A 23,496-nucleotide genomic window follows, 5' to 3' on the forward strand; every position below is an offset into this window, starting at 1 on the left:
GTCACAAGTTTACTCAGTTTTGTTTCCAACTGTTGTTGTTGTGTAACTTCAGGCATTTCACTGGTAGAAATAGCTATTGTTTTTTTTTGTAACAATGTATCCCGTACTGTTCATTGTGATATGATTATATGATTATATGATTATAGCATAATTATGATACAGTTTATGCAAGATGGACCATGTAAGATGTCATTAGAAAAGTTATGACTTTCTGAATATGGTTATCCTATTTGTATACATTTATAATTTTTGTCAGAAGTTCTGAATATTGACGACTTCTCTGTATTTCAAATGCAGTTACAAGTGAGTAACGCCCACTAGGGAACGTGATGTCAGTCTAGATAGATGGTTGGGAAGGGCCTATTCAGGGCAATGAGACTTTGGGGGAAACAATATGCCTTTAGAGAAGCTTATCTCCCACCTGGTGAGCCTCCCTGAGAATGCTTCAGACAGACTATACGTAGTGGATGCTATGACTCTAAAAGGCCATGTGACCAGGCCACATAACTCTGGACTCCATTTTGGGGAGTCTGTAATTTTCCCACAAACTAGTCTGGAAACCAAGTTTTGAAACAAACGGTTCCTTCCATATACTAAATCTATGGAAAGCAGGGAGTGACATCGTCGGTGGTTCTTCACTCCTCACTCAAGAAGACTCCGAGAATGTTCATAACTATAACATATTTACCATATTATTTTTTACAAATAAGAACCCCCTTGCTGTGCTTTTCTCCCTTTACAGGCACCTTGAGCATTTCTGAGTCGTATCGATGAATCAACTGCTTCATGGCACCTTTCAACTTCACCCACTCTGACGCTTCAACTTTCATCCTAATGGGCATCCCTGGCCTGGAGGCTGCCCACATCTGGATTTCCATCCCTTTCTTTACATTCTACATTATCAGCCTGTTGGGAAATTTCATGGTTCTGTGTGTTGTAGGTAAGGAACAGACTCTGCAGAAGCCGATGTACCTGCTGCTCTGCATGCTGGCACTTACAGACATTGCCACACCGACCTTTGTTGTGCCAAAGGCACTGGGCATATTTTGGTTCAATTTGAAAGGCATTACTGTGACTGGCTGCCTCACCCAGATGTTCTTCCTCCACACGATTTCTGTGATGCACTCATCCACCCTCGTGACAATGGCCTTCGATCGCTACGTTGCCGTATGTAACCCTCTGAGATATGCCACCATCCTCAGCAATGCACAAATAGCTAAGCTAGGGCTTGCAGGTTTGATAAGAGCTGTTCTCTTCATTCTGCCCCTGCCCCTGCTCCTGAGTCAGCAGCCATTCTGTGCCAACCGCATTATCCCCCACACGCAATGTGAGCACATAGCTCTGGAGAAGATGGTGTGTGGGCACATCAGAGTCAGCAGGATATATGGTTCTGTGCTAATGTTTATAATCATTGGGTTTGACCTGATGTTCATTGCCCTGTCGTATGGTCTGATCATCAGGGCCGTCCTCAGAATCTCCTCTCATAAAGCCCACCAGAAAGCCCTCAACACTTGCACAACCCACATCTGTGTGATGCTGACATATTATACCCCTACCTTCTTCTCCATTCTTACACACCACTTTGGTCAAGGCATTGCACCCTATGTTCATATCATCTTAGCTGACCTCTATCTCCTCATCCCTCCAATGCTCAACCCTATCATTTATGGGGTCAAAACGAAAGAGCTTCGTGACAAAGTAGTCAAATACACCTGCAGAAGTTCTGCAGACACAAAGTTCACGCAAAGTTCTGCAGACACAAGAGACGATATCTTCTCAGGCCTGCAGTGTCCATCAGGGAACTGTCAAATTGTCAGAGAGCATGTGAACCAGCACTAAGTAGGATGCGGTTTGGGAGGAAGACCAGAAGTTCTGTGAGTGCCATGGTTCCCCAGTTACCCCTGGCATGGAGGAAGAGTATGCTCACAAACAACCTGTAAAAAAGCCAGCCTTCCTTGACTATGCAGTTCTTACGAGTTGTACCTCCTAGCAGAGGGAAAATCCTTTCACCAGTAAAGGGTTAAGAAGCTAAGGTAACCTCGCTGGCACCTGACCCAAAATGACCAATGAGGGACAAGGTACTTTCAAATCTGGAGGGAGGGAAAAGCTTTTGTCTGTCTGTGTGATACCGTTGCTGGGAACAGATCAAGGATGCAAGCCCTTCAACTCCTGTACAGTTAGTAAGAAATCTAGCGAGAAAATGCGTTCGGATTTCTTTGTTTTGGCTTGGAAATTCACTGTGCTGGAGGACATGTGTATTCCTGTTTTTTGTATCTTTTTGTAACTTAAGGTTTTGCCTAGAGGGATTCTCTATGTTTTGAATCAGACTGCCTGTAAGATTATCTTCCATTCTGATCAAACAGAGCTGTCTGAAGCTTTAAGTTATAAGCCTTAAGCATAAGCTTTTATTGAAGTAGGTTTTTTCCCACAAAAGCTAATGGCCAAATAAATCTGTTAGTCCATAAGGTTCCACCAGAGTCCTCATTGTTATTGAGACGCTGCTTAAACATATAACTATATTGTTGCTTGGATATAACACAAAGTCTGTAATTGCTTATAACTGTATTTTGGATGTAATCAACACCACGCACCCTTTGGACTAATAACAGAAATCTGGTGTGGAAACTTAGTTGTGCAAAACCTTAATAAACTTACTTGGGCAATTATTCCAATATCTGCCTTTCTGGTCATGTTGGTGAGGGACAGGAATCACTTTGATGAAGTCATAAAGAAATTGGGGAAACAGCTAACTGAGAAGATGGAGGCTGACGGCCTGGTGGGAGGATGACTAGAACTGACAGAGTTGGTAGGAATAGGGGAGGACAAATATGATGCTGTGGAGGACACTTCAAGCCAGGTCCATGGGCCTTCATTCACCACAACCCTCGACAGCATCCAGAATGCGTTCACCCGGGGAGGGATATCCTGGCCCACAACACAATTATTTTCAGGAAGATGGGAAGACCAGTTGAATAGTCATGACTAAGGTTTTTTGTCAAAGATAGTTTTAGTAAAAGTCACCAACAGGTCACGAGGGTCTGCGGGGGAGACTGAAATGGGGAAGATTAAAGCCTCATCAGGAGTATGAGAGCCTGAGCCGCACTTCAGGACGGGTGAGGGTCCAGCACTTACTGCCACTGCAGATAACAGCTCTGTGGCCCCCACTGCAGCCCCAGCACCTCAGAGGTCCCGAGCCCCTGCTGCAGCCCATGTGAGAGAGCTCCACGGCTCCCACTGCCAGTGGCAGCTCCGAGATCTGGGTCCCCACACGGCCAAGAGCCACTTGGAGGGCCACATACCCCCACCGCCAGAGGTGGCTGAAAGCTGCTGGTTCCTTGGCCACACATGGCAACTGAGAGCTCAGGAGCCTCCACCCGCTGCCCCAGGGCTGAAGTGGTAAATGTCACAGAGGTCTCCGAAAGTCACAGAATCTGTGACTTCTATGACTTAATCTTATCCTTAGCCATGTCTATGAGCAACTCTCCGTAGTGAATGGAGAAGTGGTGCAACCCGAGTGACTGAGACAGTGACAATACTTTGTGCAGGAGGCAAAACAATCACTGACTTGCCCCAGACAGTAGAATTGTTCATCCCTGGACTCAGAGTGTCGTCCGGAATTGTTAAGACCTGGAATGGTGTTGCCTCTGTAACATTGTTCAGTGCTTCTCTCCTTGGAGCTCCAAAATTATCAGTGTTGGCAGGTAAGGCAACCTACTAATTCAGCAGTCCTTGATGTTATTCAGAAAGAAAGACCGCAGGCATGGTTCGATGACAAAGGCATCCGGAGAGGTTTATTTCCCCCTAGGCAGAATCCCATCACCCTGAGTATGAGCAAAACGAGTGAATTACCTTATGAAAGTCCTTTTCTGGGTGGTAATACCCCAATAAATCCTTAGAGATCAAGGACTACTGAGGGTAAAGACATTAAGAATGTTGATCTACCATCTCCAAACCGATGAGTTGGTAGAGTGATTTCAAGGAACTGTTCTGGAGACATTATTGAATTCTGTAGCCTCAGATTCCGAACATTACGATCAACTCCTCCCCAACCTCCTTTAACCAATCAGGGAGGTGCCTCAAGGCTTCAAGTTTTCGCCCTTTGAACTGCTGTCTTGGAAGTCCTCAGGTAATGAACATAGACCAATAAATTCTTCAATTAAGAAATTGCCTCGAGATTTTGTGAGTGTTTGCTCGAAAAATTTTGCTAAATGCACAGCAGGTACAAGAGAAGGCCGATAATAAAGGGGTCTAGCTGTGAGTGTTCCGACTGGGTGATTGTGTGTTATGGTTACAACCAAGCTTGCTCTTCAGATGATTGGTTCATTGGCAGGGACTCTTTGATGTAGTGAGGCATGTGGGCCCCATCAACTACAAGGAGCACCACCCAGAGAAGAAAAAGAAGACTAAGATAAGAACATAAAAACAGCCATGCTGGTCAGACCAATGGTCCATCTAGTCCAGTATCCTGTCTTCTGACAGTGACCAATACCAATCTTCACACTGAAAGAACAGAACAGGCTGTTCTTGATGGATCCATCTCCTGTTCTCCAGTCCAAGCATAGGCAATCAGATGCCAGGGATTCCCAGATCATGGGGTTGAATCCCTGAATATCTTAGCCTGCAGCCTATTAATTTCCTTCAGTCATCCCTGGTTCTTGTGTAATGTGAAGGAGTAAACAAGACTTCCACAATTAAATTACCCCTAATGAAAAAAAACACAGTAAAAGAACTAAACAAGAGCTTAAGAACCATGTCAAACAAACAGTGAAATACGAAAAGGCATCTTTTAAAAAGTGGAAGTCAAATCCTAGTGAGGTATATAGAAAGGACCATAAACACTGCCAAATTAAGTGTAAAAATGTAATAAGAAAAGCCAAAAAGGAGTTGAAGAACAGCTAGCCAAAAACTTAAAAGTTAAGAACAAAATATTTTTAAGTACATCAGAAGCAGGAAGCCTCTTAAACAACCAGTGGGACCCCTGGACAATTGAGATACAAAAGGAGCATTTAAAGATGATAAAGTCATTATGGAGAAACTAAATGAATTCTTTCCTTCAGTCTTCATGGCTGAGGACGTTAGAGAGATTCCCAAAACTGAGCCATCTTCATAACATCAGCTAACAGGATGTTAGGAATCATTAAAAAAGGGAGAAAGAATAAGACAGAGAATATTTTATTGCCTTATATAAATCCATGGTGTGCCCACATCTTCAATACTGCATACAGATGTGGTCTCCTCAACTCAGAAAGGATATACTGGCATTAGAAAAGGTTCAGAGAAGGGTAACTAAAATGATTAGGGGTTTAAGCAGTGGGGGCAAAAGACCTACCTGGCTTCAAGATTAAGCTCGATAAGTTTATGGAGGAGATGGTATGTTGCAATAACATGATTTTGGCAATTAATTGATCTTTGGTAAATAGGCCCAATGGCCTGTGATGGGATGTTAGATGGGGTGGGATCTGAGTTACTACAGAGAAATCTTTCTTGGGTATCTGGTTGGTGAATCTTGCCCACATGCTCTGGGTTCAGCTGATCACCATATTTGGGGTCAGGAAGGAATTTTCCTCCAGGGCAGATTGGAAGAAGCCCTGGGGGTTTTTCGCCTTCCTCTGTAGCATGGGGCACGGGTCACTTGCTGGAGGATTCTCTGCACTTGAAGTCTTTAATCCATGATTTGAGGACTTCAATAGCTCAGACATAGATGAGAGGTTTATTGCAGGAGTGGGTGGGTGAGATTCTGTGGCCTGCATTGTGGAGGAGCTCAAACTAGACGATAATAATGGTCCCTTCTGACCTTAATATCTATGAATCTATGAGACTAAGGGGGGATATGATAGAGGTATATAAAATCATGAGTGGTGTGGAGACAATGAATAAGGAAAAGTTATTTACTTGTTCCCATAATATAAAAACTGGGGTCCACCAAATGAAATTAATGGGCAACAGGTTTAAAACCAAGGAAAGGAAGTTCTTCTTCACTCAGCACACAGTCAACCTGTGGAACTCCTTGTCGGAGGAGGTTGTGAAGGCTAGGACTATAACAGGGTTTAAAAGAGAACTGGATAAATTCATGGAGGTTAAGTCCATTCATGGCTATTAGCCAGGATGGGTAAGGAATGGTGTCCCTAGTCTTTGTTTGTCAGACTGGAGATGGATGGCAGAACAGAGATCATTTGATCATTACCTGTTAGGTTCACACACTCCGTTGCACCTGGCATTGGCCACTATCAATAGACAGGATACTGGGCTGGATGGACCTTTGGTCTGACCCAGTACGGCCATTCTTATGTTCTCATGTTCTCCCCAAAGTTAGACATTTTGGCTTTTATCAATTCTTGAAAGATTTCACCAATTACACATCTGTTTATACGTCACTATAAATCCAACCCATCATTTTCTAACAGTTCCCTAATGTAAGTGGGGAACTATTGTTGGGATCTTTCCTGGCTTTTGCGTCACCCCAAGGGAACTGGTAGTGAAAGAGTCCAAGTCCGTACTCCAACTCCCTTTTCCCAGAGGCCTGCCTGACCTCAAGGACTCCCCTTCCACTCTCCTGTTTGGAAGAGTCCTCGTAATGGCGATATGGCTGAGTCAAAGATTCCTGGAAGGCTGAACCCCCAGTCTCATCATGGTCACTCAGGACAGTGGCTAGGGTGTCCCCACTCTGGGGTACTCTCTTCACACCGGACACTTCTTTGACCCACTGATCACTGCATTAACTTCAAACCAACTAGAATGTGTTAAACAGCGACTGAAAGAAAATTGGAGAGGAGTACTTGTGGCACCTTAGAGACTAAGCAGTTTATTTGAGCATAAGCTTTTGTGAGCTACAGCTCACTTCATCGGATGCATTTAGTGGAAAATACAGTGAGGAAATTTATATACCCACAGAACATGAAGGAAAAAAAAACCTGTAAGCAGAGTGATCATTTAAGATGAGCTATTACCAGCAGGAGAGAAGGGTGGGGGTTGGGGGGGGAGGGGGGTGAAAACTTTCCAGCAGTTAACAAGGACATCTGAGGAACAGTGGGCGGGGGTGGGGGAAATAAACATGGGGAAATAGTTTTACTTTGTGTAATGACCCATCCATTCCGAGTCTCTATTCAAGCCTAAGTTAATTGTATCCAGTTTGCAAATTAATTCCAATTCAGCAGTCTCTCCTTGGAGTCTGTTTTTGAAGGGTTTTTGTTGTTGTTGTTGTAATATAGCAACTTTCATGTCTGTTGAAGGGTTAATGTCTAGCTATTCCACCTGGAAGCAGGCGGGGCACACCCTGACTGTTTCCTAGGAGCAATGCACACATTGCTCTATCCAAGGACAAGGGCTAGATATGAACCCTGAGAACTTGATTGTTTGGACAGCAACTGTGGGAGGTTTCTTTAGCCTGGGCTCAAGGCCTGAGAACCAGGATTGTAGTAGATAGAGGATGGTAACTAAGCATATGAATCAACGTCATACATTCCTTTGTGTAGCAGTGTGTAATGCTTAGGGGGAGAAATATAATAAAAGGAGAAGGTGGAAGGCGGGGGGGGGCAGAACAGCCCATCTCCGCTGACCAGCCTGTTTGCTTGCATAAAGCTGTGTTCTGTCTCATCACTGAACCGCAACAACTGGCGCCCAAACGTGGGGCCCTCAGCACTCACCTCGCCCGGCAAGGGTTTCAGACGCGTCACTCATCCGCTTCGTGGATCCCGGTGAGTATTTTTCATTGTGGTAAGTATGGGAAGCTCCCTCTCTGCTTTGCAAGTGCAAGACCGCAATGAGCTGCAGTATTTGCTGCGTAAGGCTCAGCATGACTGCCCCACTCGAGAACTCACTCTCCTGCTACAGGAGGTGCGTGCCAAGTGCCCGTGGTATCCTGAAGCCGGAAGCCTTAAACTAGCGGACTGGGAGCGATTGGGCCAGACATTGCACAAATAGCCTCGGGCGCCCGTGTAGGCTTTACATGCCTGGCACCTCTGCTGCGACGTGGTACAGCGTGTCGCCTCGGACAGACCCTCCCTCGCGAGGCTGGTGCTCTTGCCGCCCCCGTCCGCCCCTGCAGCCATCCCCCCTCCTGGCGATGCGACACAGCGTGTCGCCTCGGAAAGGCCCTCTCCAGCCCCAACAGAGGAGCTGCCGATCCTGCCACCCCCGTCCGCTCCTGCAGCCATCCCTCCCCCTGCTTCGCTCCCAGTGCCTCTATTACCACCGCCTCCCTGGCCTTCCCCACTGGAGCCGGTGTGTGATCACCCTCCCCCCGTGGGGCCCCCCGGAGGGTCATCTGCATCTGCTCAGAAGCTTTCGCTGGTGCAACAAATGGTTCACGCGGCGAAAGCTCGATCAGATCTTACAGCAGAGGAGCTGGCTGATCTGGTCTCCGTTTGCCCGGTGACCTGCCAGAATGATGACCAGGGCAACCCCGTGGGCACCTGGACCACTCTGCCATACTCGGTGGTTAGAGAGGTAAAGAAAGCAATTCGTGAATTTGGCCTGACTAGCACCTTTGTGCGTGGTCTCATTGAAGGGATGGGTACTGGGTACTCCCTAATCCCTGAGGATTGGAAAACGCTGCTGCTCATGATGTTGTCACCCAGTCAGTATGTTATTTGGCTTAGTGAGTATCGGCAGATGGCAGAACGCCAAGCCCAGGTATATAGAGAGCAAGGTATCATTTATGAGCATTTGGCAGGGGAGGGCCCGTTTGCTACTATTGAGATGCAGTCTCAACTCCCTCAGGCTGTCTTCCCCATTATTTCCACCTGTGCCCAGCATGCTTTCAAGAAGGTCCCGGATTCAGGCAAGCCTACCAAAAGCTTTGTCAGTATCCGTCAGGGTGCCTTAGAGTCCTTTTTGGATTTTACCAACAGATTGCAGGAGGCTATCCTCCGACAGGTGGATAACACTGAGGCAGCTCACGAGCTCCTGTTAAAATTGGCAGTTGAAAATGCAAACGAGGATTGCCGCCGTGCTCTCCAGGCAGCACAAGCCTCTGGTATTTTAGAGCTCTCAGACATGCTGTGGGCGTGCCAGAACATTGGCACACAAGCCCACAAGGCTGGAGTTCTGGCTGCCGCCCTCAGAAAAACTGGGAAGGAGGGGAAGCGCTGTTACCGCTGTGGTAAGGAGGGTCATTTTCAGCGGGAGTGTCGCTCATCTAAGGCACCAGCCCGACCCTCAAAGAAGTGCCCCAAGTGTGGGAAAGGTTATCACTGGGCTAATCAGTGTCGTAGCGGGTCGGGAAACCGCACGACGGGTCCCCCCCGAACCCAGGGCCAAACGGGGGTGTTTCCTACTCAGGCAATCGCTCCTCTGCCTTGGAATCTGTAGACTCTATGAGGGCAGCGACTGCTGGAAGTGCAGGGCTTGATTTGATCATGCAGGAGGACACTGACTTTCAAGTGCCAGGGGAGGTCTGTGCCATACCTACACAGGTGATGGGACCTCTCCCTGCCGGCTTTGTAGGTCTTGTTCTCCCTCGCTCACATGCTGGGAAACAGGGCTTTTTTGTCATTCCAGGGGTCATTGATGCTGATTACACTGGCATTATTAAGGTTCAGGTGTGGACTCATCTTCCACAGTCGCTCCCGCGTGGACGGTCAATTGCACAATTGATTTTAGTCCCCTATCAGGTGCCAGCTGCCGAGGATCGAACTCGGGGTGGAGGAGGCTTTGGAGCGACGTTGTCTCACTCGCCGTCTCACAGCGCGTCTTCTCCACTTGTTGCTCTGACAATGTCAGTCTGCCCCTCGAAACCTCAGTTAACACTTCTCTTAAATGATGTTCCTTTTACAGGGCTGGTGGACACTGGAGCTGACGTTACAGTGATTCGTGATCTGGAGTGGCCGGTTAGTTGGCCTACGGTTCCTTCTAAAGAGTTGTGGGGGATTGGGGGTAGCAAACCCGGGTGCCAAAGTTTGTCTTGGGTCACGGTCTCTAAACCAGGAGGCCGTGCCCTTGCTACAATCCGCCCTTTTGTGCTCCCTGTCCACCTCAATATTTGGGGCCGTGATTTACTTACAAAGTTAGACACCACCCTCGATATTAACATCTGATGGCCCAAAACCCTCCCTCACCCACCGTGCCCTCCGCCTTACCCTTGGTATGGCAATCCTTAGAGCCCGTATGGATTGACCAGTGGCCCCTCCCTCTAGAAAAGCTAAAAGCACTTCATTCACTTGTGCAGCAGCATTTGCAAGCACAGCGATTGGAGAGCTCCACCAGTCCCTGGAACACCCCGGTGTTCGTTATTAAGAAAAAATCAGGTGCTTGGCGGCTGTTACATGATTTAAGGGAAATAAATAAACGCAGCCAACCTATGGGCCCCTTGCAATTTGGCTTACCAAATCCAAATTTAATTCCTCAAACCGATCAACCTTGTGTGTTAGATTTAAAAGATTGTTTTTTTACCATCCCCCTTTGCCCTCAGAATTAGCTGCTGTTATTTTGGCCTTTCAACCTTTTGCTGATTGTCCCTTTGATTTAATTGTGGATACCCATTATGTTTATTAGGTAATTGCTCATTTACCCCTTGCCCTCATTACCCCTCAGATTGATGCAGACCTCCTTCACCTGTTTTTGTCTTTACAGCATCTTCTTGCCACTCGTCATTTCCCTTACTTTGTTGCTCATATTCGCAGTCATACCCCTCTGCCTGGGCCACTCACTGAGGGCAATTCACGCGCCAATTGCGCGTTGCGTGGTCAGGTAAATTCCCTTTTTTCTGACCCCATTGAAAGCCATGCCTTTTTTCATCAGTCTGCCTCTGTTTTGGCCCGGCAGTTTCACATTCCTGCTGATCATGCACGTTCCATTGTTCGTTCCTGCCCCCACTGTGCTGCTGCTGCTCCTACTTTCTCTTATGCCGTTAACCCCCAAGGTACCGCAGCAAATCAGCTGTGGCAAATGGATGTTACTCATGTGCCACAATTCCGCCCCTATTCATTTTTACATGATTCCGTTGATACTTATTCAGGCTTCCTTTGGGCAACCCCACAACGTGGGGAAGCCACTAACAAAGTTATTCACCATTTGCTGGCCTGCTTTTCTGTTATGGGTCGCCCTTGCCAAATTAAAACAGATAATGCCCCAGCCTACTGCTCTGCAGCCCTCTCCACCTTTTGTGCCCGCTGGGACGTCCGTCTTAAACACGGAATCCCTTATAATTCCACGGGCCAAGCCATTGTTGAACGTGCCAATCGCACACTCAAAACCTTGCTAGATAAACAATTAAAACAAGGGGAGCTGCGTCTCCGAACCTTAGGAGACATTCAACAACAAATGTATATCCTCTTTTTTACTTTAAATAATTTAACACTGAATGCAGATCAGCAGACCCCTGCGGATCGGCATTTTCACAAATCTGAGGTACTGGAAAGACCGCGTGTCTTTTACCGTCAGCTGCCCGATCCACAGTGGCTGGGCCCAGCACCTCTAATCACTTGGGGTCGGGGATATGCTGCTGTGTCTCTTCCTGCAGGACCGTTGTGGGTTCCAGCCCGGTGTGTGCGACCGGCACTTAAACAACATGGCATGGCACCAGGGGCTGTCGAATCCCATACCAGAGTTTCAGCTGACCTTGGAGGAGACCGCGTTGCCCCCCCGAGTCGACAACGGCGGGACGGAAATGGAGGAGGCGTAGCGTCCCAAGCCAGCCCATGACATGGGAAGCGGTAAAAGCATTGGTCGCCACGGCTCAACGAAAACTGGCAGCAGATCAGCAGCCAGAAACTCCTAAGACTTTGTTTGTGGCGATTCTCGCCCAAATCACTGCTAATTCTGTGATGATTGTGTGCCTTTTGTGCCTGCTATTTCTTGTAGGGGTTGGCTCGGAAGCGCCTCCCCCGTTACAAGCCCGAATGACATATATATAACATATGGGAAAGATTGGCTTCAATAGCAAATGTTACCCACTTTTGTTTATCTAATTCTGTAGCAGCTGGAGATTTGTTAGGTACATGCCTTATTCCAGTATGTCGTCACCCTGAGGAGATGGAGAATAAGGCACTGTTCTCTGCTTATGCTAATCTTTCCTCCCAGTACTCTAGCATGGCTAATTGGGGCCCGGCCAACTATACTCTGCCTCGCACGGCTATATCCCTCCACACACCGTACCCGGCCGGGGCTCACAATGTCACCTGTGCGCGTGTAGTTAACTGCACCTAGTACAAAGGTGCCCTTGGGCTGTCAAAAAATTTCTCAATCCCTTTTAAATTGTTCCCATGCTGTTAATGTTTCATATAAGTATGACCATATCATCCTACCATCAGGATGGGTTTTTACTTGTGGTTCATGCACCTTTAATTATATTCCTGCAAATTTAAGTGATGGCACCCTTTGCTGTCTTAGTAGAATGATACTTATATTGCCTTTTGCTGGTCACAATTGTAGTAAAAGAAGTGTACCCCTTTTAGATGATTATATTGCAGATGTTAAGCTTTTGGTTATTTTGTGTTTGTAATCATTGGGCTTATTTTTTGTTGTTGCTGTGTACAATGTATTCCTTCCTTGTTAAGACTTTGTAAAATTTTTGCCCTGGAAAGCTCCCCAGGTTATGTCCTTGTCTGTCTGGGAGTTAAATAGCATGACAAAACAAATTGGCGGCTACCATGAGATGGCCAACTATCAATAAACAAAAAAAGGGGAGATGAAGGGTTAATGTCTAGCTATTCCACCTGGAAGCAGGCGGGGCACACCCTGACTGTTTCCTAGAAGCAATGCACACATTGCTCTATCCAAGGACAAGGGCTAGATATGAACCCTGAGAACTTGATTGTTTGGACAGCAACTGTGGAAGGTTTCTTTAGCCTGGGCTCAAGGCCTGAGAACCAGGATTGTAGTAGATAGAGGATGGTAACTAAGCATATGAATCAACGTCATACATTCCTTTGTGTAGCAGTGTGTAATGCTTAGGGGGAGAAATATAATAAAAGGAGAAGGTGGAAGGCGGGGGGGGGGGGAGAACAGCCCATCTCCGTTGACCAGCCTGTTTGCTTGCATAAAGCTGTGTTCTGTCTCATCACTGAACCGCAACAGTCTGTAATCGCATGACCAGAGAGATTGAAGTGTTCTCTGATTGGTTTATGATTGTTATAATTCTTGACATCTGATTTGTGTCCATTTATTCTTATAGAGACTGTCCAGTTTGGCCAATGTACATGGCAGAGGGGCATTGCTGGCACATGATGGCATAGATCACATTGGTGGATGTGCAGGTGAACGAGCCTCTGATAGTGTGGACATCTACACATCTACCAATGTGATATGCCTGCACAGTCTCTACGTAAAAGAATAAATGGACACAAATCCCCCTCCCCCTCAGCCCTGCTGTCCTGCTGGTAATAGCTCATCTTAAGTGATCACTCTCCTTACAGGTTTGTTTTTTTTTTCCTTCATGTTCTGTGTGTATATAAATTTCCTCACTGTATTTTCCACTAAATGCATCCGATGAAGTGAGCTGTAGCTCACAAAAGCTTATGCTCAAATAAATTGGTTAGTCTCTAAGGTGCCACAAATCCTCCTCTTCTTTTTGCGAGTACAGACTAACAGGGCTGCTACTCTGAAACCGGAAAGAAAATTAAGGATAAATGGGAAAGTTCAAGGAAACAAGGAACCCCGTCCTGACACACAGCCATGTCTGGGACCTAAGAACTGTTCTCTTTGTGTTCCTCACACATCCCAGACCCCCTGCCAGCCTCTAGTTGTGCTGTGGTGATACTGCCAAGTCAGACACTGGCTTTTGCAGTGGCCACACACCCTCAGGCTCTAGGTGGCAGGACCCTTCTCCCCAGCAATTGGCCCTACATCAGATTGACGTCCTCTCTCCTGAGTCCAGTCTTCAAGGCCCTCCGGTCTGGTGACATCTCCCTGTGCTAGGCCCTCTGTCCATGGCCCCAACTTGCTCTCCTGAGCTGCTCATTGTGATCGGCTACCTTGTTACTAGTTGCCGGCATCCACTGTCCTGGCTCTGTCCCTGCAGCTCCCTACTCTAGCTCAGCCGTGGCTCCCTGTTGGTGCAGCAGGTTTGTGCGGATCCAGCTCCCGGTTCTGGTCTGCTCCAGCTGCAGCTCCCCAGCTCTGCTTCAGCACTGCTGCCTTCAACTCTTCTGGCTTGTTGTGTGTTTGGTTGTCATGCTAATAGCACCTTGTTTTTGCTATGGCAACTGAGTTAGCTTATTAGGGGATAGCCCAGCCAGTTTGGGCTGGTTTGGTTAGTTCAGTGTGTGGAAAATAAATGGCTGCTTTCATGGCTCACCGCTCTCTGCGTCTCAAGTGATTCCTTCCTAAAGTGCTGCCCCCAAGGATACAACAAAGTGGCGAAGAGAATGGGATCCCTGTGCTGCCCCAGCCACAGAAGGAAGTGGAAGTCAAGGCAAGCAAACAAACAAACAAAAAAAACCTACCAAAATCTTTCAGCTGTTGGAAGGGGGTAAGAACTGGCTTGTTTGCACTGACTGTGCTGGCTTGTTGGCACTGACTGTGAAACATGAAACTAAAACCATGGCTACACTTAAAGGGCCACTGGAACCTTTGGAGGAGAATGTAGTGCAGTGGCATGTGTATACTGAGCGTTTTGATCTTTTTGTTCTTGCAAATGACATTACAGCAGAGAAGAAGGTGCCAATATTCTTAAGTGTTGTGGGAGCTAAAACCTACTCCCTGCTATGCAGCTTATTACACCCTGTTAAGCCTGAGACCAAATCTTACAGTGACATTGCAGAAATCCTGGGGTCCCATTTTTCCTCCAAACCACTGGTAATTCCTGAAGGATAGAGGTTCCACAAAAGAGGCGAAAAAGAAGAGGAAACAGTTGTACAATTTGTAGCAACTTTAAAAAGGCTAGCAAAACACCGTGAATTTAAGGAGATGTTAAATGATGCCCTGCGTGACAGGTTACTGTGTGGTTTGCAGAGTGAAACTATACGGAAGAGCCTATTGACAGAGGCTAGCTTCCCTTACTGAAGGCTGTGGATATTGCCGTCTCCATGGAACTGGCTACAAAGGAGGCGCAATCCATTGGTGCATCCTCTAGGGTGCATAAAATGTCACAAGAACCTTCCCACAAAACTGTGCAGAGTCAGGAATGTTGCCACTGTGGTGAGCCGGGTCACAAGGCATCACAATGATGGTGTAAGGACCTGGTGTGTCGACACTGTGGCAAAAAGGGACACATTGAGTGTGCCTGTAAACAAAAGAAAAAGAGGCCTGTGCTCTGGCCGACCTAAAAGGGGAACCCGTATACCCTAGAGCAGATCCAGGATGACCAAGGTGACACCTCATCGCAAGAAGAAGAGCCACTCCACGTTTTGTCTTTGGCAGTGGGCTCACATGAATACTGGGTAACCCCGTTGTTGGATGGCAAGCCTATACGCAAGGAACTGGACACCGAGGCAGCCCTCTCACTGGTCTCTGAGGCTGTGTATAAAGAAAAGCTACAGCATCTTCCGTTTAAGGCAACAAAAGCTGTTCTGAAGATGTATACGGGAGAAGCTGTGCCCATGTTGGGCAGTATTGATGTTAAGGTGGAACTCAAAGGACAGGCTGCTAAATTGCCACTGTTTGTGGTGAGAGGTAGTTACCCAGTCTGAATGGATAGGTCCTGGCTTGGGAAGATTCAGCTGAACAGGGCAGAAGTGCACCAAAGGACTAAAGAAGAAACCGGTCTGACCGCTATACTAAGGAAACATACTGCTGTTTTTGGAGAGGATCTGGGAAGTATGAAGGGAATCACTGTCACACTGAACATGAAACCTGACAGTCAACCAAAATATCTGAGAGCCTGAACTGTGCCATATGCCATCAGGCCGAAAGTTGAAGCGGATTTGGAGTGCCTGGTCACCAATGGAGTCCTAATACCAGTTACCCATACTCCATGGGCCACTCCTATCATTCCAATCATGAAGAAAGATGGCTCCCTCCGGATTTGTGGTGATTATAAGGTCATTGTCAACACAGTGTTGTGTGCAGAGCAATACCCGTTTCCCCGCATCGATGACCTCTTCGTGGGCCTGGCTGGGTGACAAAACTTCAGTAAGATTGATCTGAGTCAAGTGTGTTTACAGATGCATATCGATGAAAGGTCCCAAGAGCTGTTGACTCTTATGACTCATAAGGGGCTTTATCGATACTGTCGCCTACCCTTAACGTCTGTTCCCACCCTGTTCCACAGGGCTATGGAACAGATCTTGTGTGGCTTGCCAGGAGTTCAGTGCTATCTGGATGACATCCTGGTCACTGGAAGGAATGAAAAGGATCACTTAAAGAATTTAGAGGCTATCCTACAAAGACTGGAAGAGTATGGCCTACAAGTCCGCAAAGACAAGTGTGAATTCTTCCAGCCCTCTGCTGAATATTTGGGACACATCATTGACGCTGAGGGTCTTCATAAGGCCCCTGCAAAAGTTAAGGCTATTGTGGAGGTTCCCCCACCTCAAAATGTTAGCCAGCTGTGCTGGTTTCTAGGACTATTGAACTATTTTGGAAAGTTCATCTCACAGTTAGCCACACTGCTAAAACCACTTCGTAAATTCCTTGGGCAGAACGAGACCTGGAAGTGGACTGAAGCCTGAGATGTTGCATTTAACAAAGCTAAAAATGCATTGCTAAATTCTGAAGTTCTAACAGACTTTGATCTATCCTTATCCCTACAATTGGCCTGCGATGCCTCCCCTTATGGAATGGGTGCAGTCGTGTCAAACATTATGCCTTCGGGAGAAGAGAGACCTGTTGCCTTTGCTTCACGCACTCTAAGCAAAGGAGAAACTAACTATGCCCAAATTGAATGTGAGGCATTGGGAATCATTTTTGGAATTCAGAAGTTTCATCAGTACCTGTTTTTGTGGAACTTTACTCTTCTTGCTGACCATCGCCCTCTGACGTCAATTTTTGGACCCTATCCAGGCATTCCCCCATTAGCTGCTAGTTGTATGCAACATTGGGATTGTTACTTTCAGCGCACACATATGAAATCAAATATCAGAAATCCACTCTGCTCGGCAATGTGGATGGTCTCTCAAGGTTACCTTTGCCAGTCAAACATCAAGATACTGCCCAAAAGGAAGTCTTCTACTTTGAACACGTAGAGAATACACCCATCACTGCTACTCAGATAAAGAAGGCAACTCGCATTGACCCAGTATTGTCCCAAGTTATGGACCTCGTGATGCATGGAAAATCTCAACGAAAGCTCTCCGGTCTCATCGGACCTTGTTACCTACATGTCCTGGGGGACGGAGTTATCGATCCAATCTGGTTGTTTATTGTGGGGGAGACGTGTCATTATCCCACCACCACTGAGACCACAGATGTTAGAACAGCTACATTCTGGTCACTGTGGAATAGTGCGCATGAAGGAAATTGCACGAAGCTATTTCTGGTGGCCTGGATTGGACAGTGCTATTGAAGAGAAAGCAAGAGCTTGTATGTCATGTCAGGGTGTCAGGAATGCACCCCAGTGGGTACCCCTACACCCAGGGACTGGTCTGAAAACCCATGTCAATGTATTCATGTTGACTTTGCTGGCCCCCTTGAAGGAAGCATGTCCTTAGTGGTGGTAGATGCCCATTCTAAATGGCCAGAAGTCTCCAGAATGCAGTCCACTACTGCAGAGAGTACTATCCAAAAACTACGGGGACTCTTTAGTCGTTTTGTTCTGCCAGAACAACTTGCGAGTGACAACAGACCATAGTTCATCTCTCAGGAGTTTCAAAATTTTATGAAGGCAAATGGGATACACCACATCACTACAGCACCATATCATCCATCGACCAATGGATTAGCTGAAAGATTTGTGCAGACAATGAAACAAGCTTTGAAATCAGCAAGGAGACAACACTCCAATGGCTGGATCTTTAGCTAGGGTGAACCCAGGGTTATGGGGCAAAATAATCCCTGGGGTTTAGCCGGGAATGGAGGCAGTCTACCTTTCTTCTCTAGTTTAGTGTTTGTTTTATTTAGGAAATGTTCTTATAAAGGGGGGAGGAATATGTTGTGTATTTGGTTGTCATGGTAATAGCAGCTTGTTGTTGCTATGGCAACTGAGTTAGATTATTAGGGGGTAGCCCAGCCAGTTTGGGCCGGTTTGGTTAGTTCAGGGTGTGGAAAATAAATGGCTGCTTTCATGGCTCACAGCTCTCTGTGTCTCAAGTGATTTCTTCCTCAACTGCTGCTCCCAAGGATACAGCATGGCTGAGTGCTGCATCTGTGGCCTCAGCCCAGTTCTGCCTTCAGGGATCCTTCTCTGGACCTTTTTTTTTGTGGCTGCTGCTGCTCTGCCTCCAGCTCAGCTTGAGCTACTGCATCAGGTTTGCCGCATTTTACTGCTTTAATAGCCCCAAATAACTTAAAAACTAACCTAAAAGTAGCGCAATCTCTTTCTTGAAACAAAGGGGTTTTTTATAATAAATGCAATGGTCTATACATCAAGTAACAAATGAAACGTTTTGTTAGATACCTTCCATAGATCTGATTTAGAAAAGAAAAGAAGCTAAAAGCCCCAGAAGGAGTTTTTCCACATAACCTACAAATCTATGAGATGACAATCAAATTGAAAATCAAACCCCCAGGATTTGTATTGAATCCTGATTGATGGGTGGCTGGTGTTTTAAAGAAAAAATAGCAAATTATGTTGTTAAAAATTGCCTTGCCCAAGGGAGCCCAAAACTTATGTTGCGTAAAAACCACAATAACATTATTATATTATATATTTCTAAATACATTCAATGATGCTAGCCAATGTGCATATTCTGAGTTGCATTATATTGTTACTGTTAGTCCCTAAAAGGCAACATTTCCTCCTCGGTGTCTTCACTGGAAGTAGGATGCTTCTGCTTCTGGTCATACATATCAGCAGTAAGCAGTGCAATCATTCTTTCATTGGTGCAGACTCTTCATAACAGATTTTGTATCATTGTATAGATGCAAAAATGAGACATCAGCCAATCTAGGTTGTGAAAGACTCAGGAAGGCAAGCGATTCAATCACCTGGACATATAGTGACAATCTCTGTTTCATCTGTTTCACAAACTGCCCTCAAATTCAGAGTAATGTGGTCCAGTTCTCAGAAACACATCGTTTCAAAACTCTCACCAAGAAGCTCTACTACAATGCCCTCAATTCCTGCAGCACCTTTCCTGTATTAACATTTTCCAACCGTAACATTGAGTTTATCCTCCAGGCTTCAAGAAGGACTGGACGTAGAAAAATCAGGTATATTTCAGCACTGTCCTTACTTTTTTGTCTTTGGCTGTCAGAAAGCATGGCTTCAGTTTGTCAAACTGAACAAGATACCGGTTCAAACAGGGTATAATGGAAAGCCACCTTGCTTCAGAAAACTACCGTATCTTCTGTTGGTTTGAAAGTCATGGAAAGAACAAGTGACAGGGTTTCTGGGGCTGAGGGCTGATAGTTGATACTGACAGAGATCAGTTGATGGTGAGAAAGTGGAAACTTAGAAGCAGAGAGATCAGTACTTGGTGATACAGTGATAAGAGGTTAGGTGTGAGGAGCTTCTCAGACTTGAACTTCCACAGTGCTGAGCTCAGCCAAAGGAGAACAGAGCACCCTTGATTAACAAGATATACTTTCACCCTCTTGTCACGAAGGCTTAAAATCAGTGGCACCGGGTAATCATATTTTGCAAGTGTACTTACGCAATTTCTCACGAAGCTCGAAGGTTTTAGCCCCATAAATGATAGGATTGAACATGGAGAGAAGGAGGTAATATAGGCTGGTCAAGATGATGTGAACCTGGAGAGCAATTCCCTGACCAAACTGGTATGTCACAGTGGAGAAGAGGAAGGAAGGGTAAGACATCTTCATCACACCGATATGGTCTGTGCAAGTGCTGAAAGATTTCTGGTGGGCTTTCTTGGAGGATATTGTGATGAACAGACCATAGGAAAGGGCAATAAGTGTCAGGTCTAACATGATGATTTCAAATGCTATTACCAAACCGTACATCCTGTTGACTGTAATGTCGCCACACGACATCTTCACCATGGCCATGTGGTCACAGCACATATGTGGGATAATGTGGTTGGCACAGAATGGCTGCCTGCTCAGGAGCAGGGGCATGGGAAGAAGGAAGAGAACAGCTCTTATCAAACCCACTAGCCCTAGCTTAGCTATTCATGCGTTGGTGATGGCAGTGGCATATCTCAGAGGGTTACATATGGCGACACAGCGATCAAAGGCCATTGTCATGAGGGTGGCTGAATGTGTCACAGAAGCCACGTGAATGAAGAACATCTGCGTGAAGCAGCCACCCACAGTAATACCTTTCAAATTGAACCAAAATATGCACATTGCATTTGGCATGACGGAAATAGATGTGCCGATTTCTGTGAGTGCCAGCATGGAGAGCGGCAGGTACATCGGCTTGTGCAGAGTCTGCTCCTTGGCTATAACATAGAGAAGCGTGAAATTTCCCAGCAGGCCCATAAAGTAGAAAATAGAGAAAGGGATGGAAATCCAGACGTGAGCAGCTTCCAAGTCAGGGATGCCTATTAGAAAGAATGCTGAAGCGTCAAAGTGTGTGAGGTTGAAAACTGCCATGAGGTGGTTCATGTGTCACTCAGGGTCAGAAATGATCAAGGTGCCTGTGAAGGACAGCCAGTGGGTGGTGGGAGAGGGGTGGGAGGTTTACACAATTTATAACAAACTGTAGAGCAAATATTTAATACTTATTACCAATCTAGAAAGGGGGCATTGAGCAGTGATGTGGCAACATATGCAGATGGCACAAGATTATTTAGGTCCTAGTCAAGTCCAGAGAAGTCCTCAGAGAGAGCTAACCAAGCCAGGTGAATGGGCAGCATAATGGAAGTTGAAAAAGATTGGGATTGTTACCTTACAAAGAAGATCAATTAGAGGGGAGATGTGAAAATCTATAAAATACTGCCTGGTAGAGAGTAGATTGAGACTGTGTTCTCCATGTCTCCTAAAACAAGATCAAGAGGACATGCAATTAAAGTGAAACATGGCAAATTCAAAACCAATAAAAAAAGAGTGCTCTCTTGACTCAATGCCTACTTAAACTGAGGAACTCATTGCAACAAGAGGTAGTTGAGGCCATGGGCTAAGTGAGACTTTGTGCTCAACAGAATGGGCAGGAAGGCCACAAGGCTATTGGTGTTTAGGGCAACAGGTCTGCACCTCTGTTACCTCCTGTCATAAATATAAAGGGAAGAATAAGCACCTTTCTGCATACAGTGCTATAAAATCCCTCCTGGCCAGAGGCAAAGTCCTTTTACCTGTAAAGGGTTAAGAAGCTCAGGTAACCTGGCTGGCACCTGACCCAAAATGACCAATGAGGGGACAAGATACTTTCAAACTTGTAGGGGGGGAAAGGCTTTGGTCTGTCTGTGTGATACCTTTGCTGGGAACAGATCAAGGATGAAAGCCCTCCAACTCCTGTAAAGTTAGTAAGTAATCCAGCTAGAAAATGCATTAGAATCATAGAATATCAGGGTTGGAAGGGACCCCTGAAGGTCATCTAGTCCAACCCCCTGCTCGAAGCAGGACCAATTCCCAGTTAAATCATCCCAGCCAGGGCTTTGTCAAGCCTGACCTTAAAAACCTCTAAGGAAGGAGATTCTACCACCTCCCTAGGTAACGCATTCCAGTGTTTCACCAACCTCTTAGTGAAAAAGTTTTTCCTAATATCCAATCTAAACCTCCCCCACTGCAACTTGAGCCCATTACTCCTCGTTCTGTCATCTGCTACCATTGAGAACAGTCTAGAGCCATCCTCTTTGGAACCCCCTTTCAGGTAGTTGAAAGCAGCTATCAAATCCCCCCTCATTCTTCTCTTCTGCAGGCTAAACAATCCCAGCTCCCTCAGCCTCTCCTCATAAGTCATGTGTTCTAGACCCCTAATCATTTTTGTTGCCCTTCGCTGGACTCTCTCCAATTTATCCACATCCTTCTTGTAGTGTGGGACCCAAAAACTGGACACAGTACTCCAGATGAGGCCTCACCAATGTTGAATAGAGGGGAACGATCACGTCCCTCGATCTCCTCGCTATGCCCCTACTGATACATCCCAAAATGCCATTGGCCTTCTTGGCAACAAGGGCACACTGCTGACTCATATCCAGCTTCTCGTCCACTGTCACCCCTAGGTCCTTTTCCGCAGAACAGCTGTCTAGCCATTCGGTCCCTAGTCTGTAGCGGTGCATTGGATTCTTCAATCCTAAGTGCAGGACCCTGCACTTATCCTTATTGAACCTCATCAGATTTCTTTTGGCCCAATCCTCCAATTTGTCTAGGTCCTTCTGTATCCTATCCCTCCCCTCCAGCATATCTACCACTCCTCCCAGTTTAGTATCATCTGCAAATTTGCTGAGAGTGCAATCCACACTATCCTCCAGATCATTTATGAAGATATTGAACAAAACCGGCCCCAGGACCGACCCTTGGGGCTCTCCACTTGATACCGGCTGCCAAGTAGACATGGAGCCATTGATCACTACCCGTTGAGCCCGACAATCTAGCCAGCTTTCTACCCACCTTATAGTGCATTCATCCAGCCCATACTTCCTTAACTTGCTGACAAGAATACTGTGGGAGACCGTGTCAAAACCTTTGCTAAAGTCAAGAAACAATACATCCACTGCTTTCCCTTCATCCACAGAACCAGTAATCTCATCATAAAAGGCGATTAGATTAGTCAGGCATGACCTTCCCTTGGTGAATCCATGCTGGCTGTTCCTGATCACTTTCCTCTCATGCAAGTGCATCAGGATTGATTCTTTGAGGACCTGCTCCATGATTTTTCCAGGGACTGAGGTGAGGCTGACTGGCCTGTAGTTCCCAGGATCCTCCTTCTTCCCTTTTTTAAAGATTGGCACTACATTAGCCTTTTTCCAGTCATCCGGGACTTCCCCGGTTCGCCACGAGTTTTCAAAGATAATGGCCAATGGCTCTGCAATCACAGCCGCCAATTCCTTCAGAACTCTCGGGTGCAACTCGTCCGGCCCCATGGACTTGTGCACGTCCAGCTTTTTTAAATAGTCCCTAACTACCTCTATCTCCACAGAGGGCTGGCCATCTCTTCCCCATTGTGTGATGCCCAGCGCAGCAGTCTGGGAGCTGACCTTGTTAGTGAAGACAGAGGCAAAAAAAGCATTGAGTACATTAGCTTTTTCCACATCCTCTGTCACTAGGTTGCCTCCCTCATTCAGTAAGGGGCCCACACTTTCCTCGACTTTCTTCTTGTTGCCAACATACCTGAAGAAACCCTTCTTGTTACTCTTGACATCTCTCGCTAGCTGCAGCTCCAGGTGCGATTTGGCCCTCCTGATATCATTCCTACATGCCCGAGCAATATTTTTATACTCTTCCCTGGTCATATGTCCAACCTTACACTTCTTGTAAGCGTCTTTTTTACGTTTAAGATCTGCTAGGATTTCACCATTAAGCCAAGCTGGTCGCCTGCCATATTTACTATTTTTTCGACTCATCGGGATGGTTTGTCCCTGTAACCTCAACAGCGATTCCTTGAAATACAGCCAGCTC

General features: G+C 46.4%; 2 protein-coding genes across 2 annotated transcripts in view; both read left to right on the plus strand.

The window, feature by feature from the left end:
• The window catches only part of LOC311532985 (olfactory receptor 52P1-like), a gene marked incomplete at its 3' end in the record, with an annotated part of 76,613 nt that overhangs the window by 41,329 nt on the left and 11,788 nt on the right, over window positions 1-23,496 (plus strand). The window lies entirely within an intron of this gene.
• On the plus strand, window positions 748-1,839 carry LOC311515542 (olfactory receptor 52P1-like; the record flags this gene model as incomplete). The annotated part of the gene is made up of 1 exon (XM_084618701.1): window positions 748-1,839. Exon 1 carries the CDS (start codon window positions 787-789, stop codon window positions 1,837-1,839), a length of 1,053 nt encoding a protein of 350 aa, XP_084474827.1. The 5' UTR covers window positions 748-786.

The sequence above is a fragment of the Lepidochelys olivacea genome (assembly GCF_965140295.1).
Source record: "Lepidochelys olivacea isolate rLepOli2 genome assembly, chromosome: 1".
NCBI lineage: Eukaryota > Metazoa > Chordata > Testudines > Cheloniidae > Lepidochelys > Lepidochelys olivacea.